The sequence below is a fragment of the Anarrhichthys ocellatus genome, unplaced genomic scaffold (assembly GCF_004355925.1).
Source record: "Anarrhichthys ocellatus isolate YVR2014 unplaced genomic scaffold, GSC_Weel_1.0 scaffold25, whole genome shotgun sequence".
NCBI lineage: Eukaryota > Metazoa > Chordata > Actinopteri > Perciformes > Anarhichadidae > Anarrhichthys > Anarrhichthys ocellatus.
The window spans coordinates 6,387,397-6,389,328 of record NW_022280055.1 but is presented as its reverse complement, the minus strand read 5'-3'; the positions used below and the strand labels follow the sequence as shown (position 1 = coordinate 6,389,328).

Here is a 1,932-nt window from a genome sequence, read left to right as displayed (position 1 = left end):
CACACACACACACACACACACACACACACACACACACACACACACACTCCAACTCTAACTCAACACACGTGTTCGGATTAACAAGCCAACAAGTCGACATAGAAGATGTGAAACAACCGATGATCGTCTGTACTGTAATGATATTAAAGTGAGAATATAAAGCGGTCGCGTCTTAAACATGGCGAGGTGCGCTAGGTGTGTCTCTATGAGGAGTCGAATCTCACCCAGTTGTCCCCCCCGGCTCACTTACAGTCAAGATGGTGGGATTTATTCATCTCAGATAGTGCATCATTTTGGCTATTTTGGGACTTCTGCACGTGCTCAGTTACAAAAGGAGACCAAACTTTTCTATGAATGTCAGTTTTTGAGCTATGACAAAGGCCAAAACGAGGCGTGCGCCAACCTGAAAATGCCTTCTGACTATGACTTGACATCCTAGCTGGCCACAGTTTATGTCTGACATTAAACCGCAGGAACCAGCAGGCGTGCGACGGCTGCCATTCATTCCTGTGAGCAGCCTCTTGGCTTTCCTTCACCTGTGTGAAGCTGCTGGTCAGCGGCTCGGGTTCTGTCAGCAGTGGAGTGCTGCCAGGGGGCCAATAAATCCCTCGTTACCGACCAGCGACCGGACGCAATTCAGGAAGAGCTGGTAGTTAACAGCACAATGGCAGCACCTTGAGTGTGTGTGTGTGTGTGTGTGTGTGTGTGCGGAGAGGATGTGAGCAGCTGCGGACCCTGGATCAGAATCTGGTCTCCCTCACTCAGTGACTTGCTGTTATTATCATTCAACCCAGACATGTATGAGATATGAGCCGAGCGCTGAGTGTAAGAGAACATATCTGTGATTATGTATCAGAGAGAATCATACCTCTGGTTTGAAGGAGATCAATTTCTTTGGTGAGGCAGTCGATGTCAATCTGCAGTAACCTGTTTTTGCATCGCAGCTGCTTCATTTCCTCGATCTGAAAAGGAATGAGACAGGAGGGGATCAGCCGGCTAACCATCACACTCTCTCTCTCTCTCACTCTCACACACACACACACACACACACACACACACACACACACACAGTTCTCAGAGTGAGTGGAGCAGATCTGTGTCAGGAGGGGAGCTGGCTGGCCTCAGTAAACAACACAGAACCAAGGAGCTACTGAGCTCAGCAACACCAGCCAATTGACCTTCCGCAGCCACTCCCCCCCCACCCCCACCTCCCTCTGTTGACTCAATCTTTAACAGCCGACAAAAACAGCCGACTCGGCAAAAAGCTCAGAGCGGCGCTTGATCTGAACCAGAGAGGTTTTCGACAAACTCACAGCCGCAAATCTCAACATAAACGTTGACGTTGCGCCGGCGATAAATATGGAGGCGCGTTCACTTTTAACGGTTTCCTTTTGAACTCTCCCCGCCGCCGTTTCAGCTGTGCAGGACTCGCTGTGCAGCTCCAGAGTGAACTGTGAAGCCAAGTCTGAAAACTATGGAACTATATCAGCCCAAAATCATAACCAGACCCTGTAATCAACATAGTGTCGGGGTGTGTTGATGAGCCGTGAGCAGGGACTGAGAAATGTGACCCGGATCGTGTTGTTTTGTCTGCTCAGCTTTTATGTCAGTAATAACCAGTGAAGCATCTGTGTGCAGTTATGAAAAACATCTGTAACGACTGCTAATAAAATCATATTGTTGTTGTTTTATGATTGAGCTGCCAATGAAAGATGTTGGTTAGAATTCCTTGATATTTTCCCTTCCAAATGTCCGAAGCTTTCTACATTCTGGCTGGTGATAGCTGGGAAATATGACTACCAACTCTAAAGCTGATGATTACTGTTTTCAACAATAAATATCAGTTTGAAATTGTATTATTGGGAAACTGGCTAATGGTTAGGACCCATACCATATAACGGCACCCTTTGTAGCATTACATACGGGGGGGGG

The 1,932-nt window shown here is 47.6% G+C and overlaps 1 protein-coding gene across 6 annotated transcripts in view; it reads right to left on the bottom strand.

The window, feature by feature from the left end:
* Positions 1-1,932, bottom strand: part of tab2 (TGF-beta activated kinase 1 (MAP3K7) binding protein 2) — a 32,341-nt gene that overhangs the window by 1,806 nt on the left and 28,603 nt on the right. For all 6 annotated transcript variants that reach the window (XM_031861530.1, XM_031861532.1, XM_031861529.1 and 3 more), the window contains exon 5: positions 869-962. In XM_031861530.1, the coding sequence (XP_031717390.1) occupies positions 869-962 (94 nt within the window). The remainder of the gene's footprint in view (positions 1-868; positions 963-1,932) is intronic.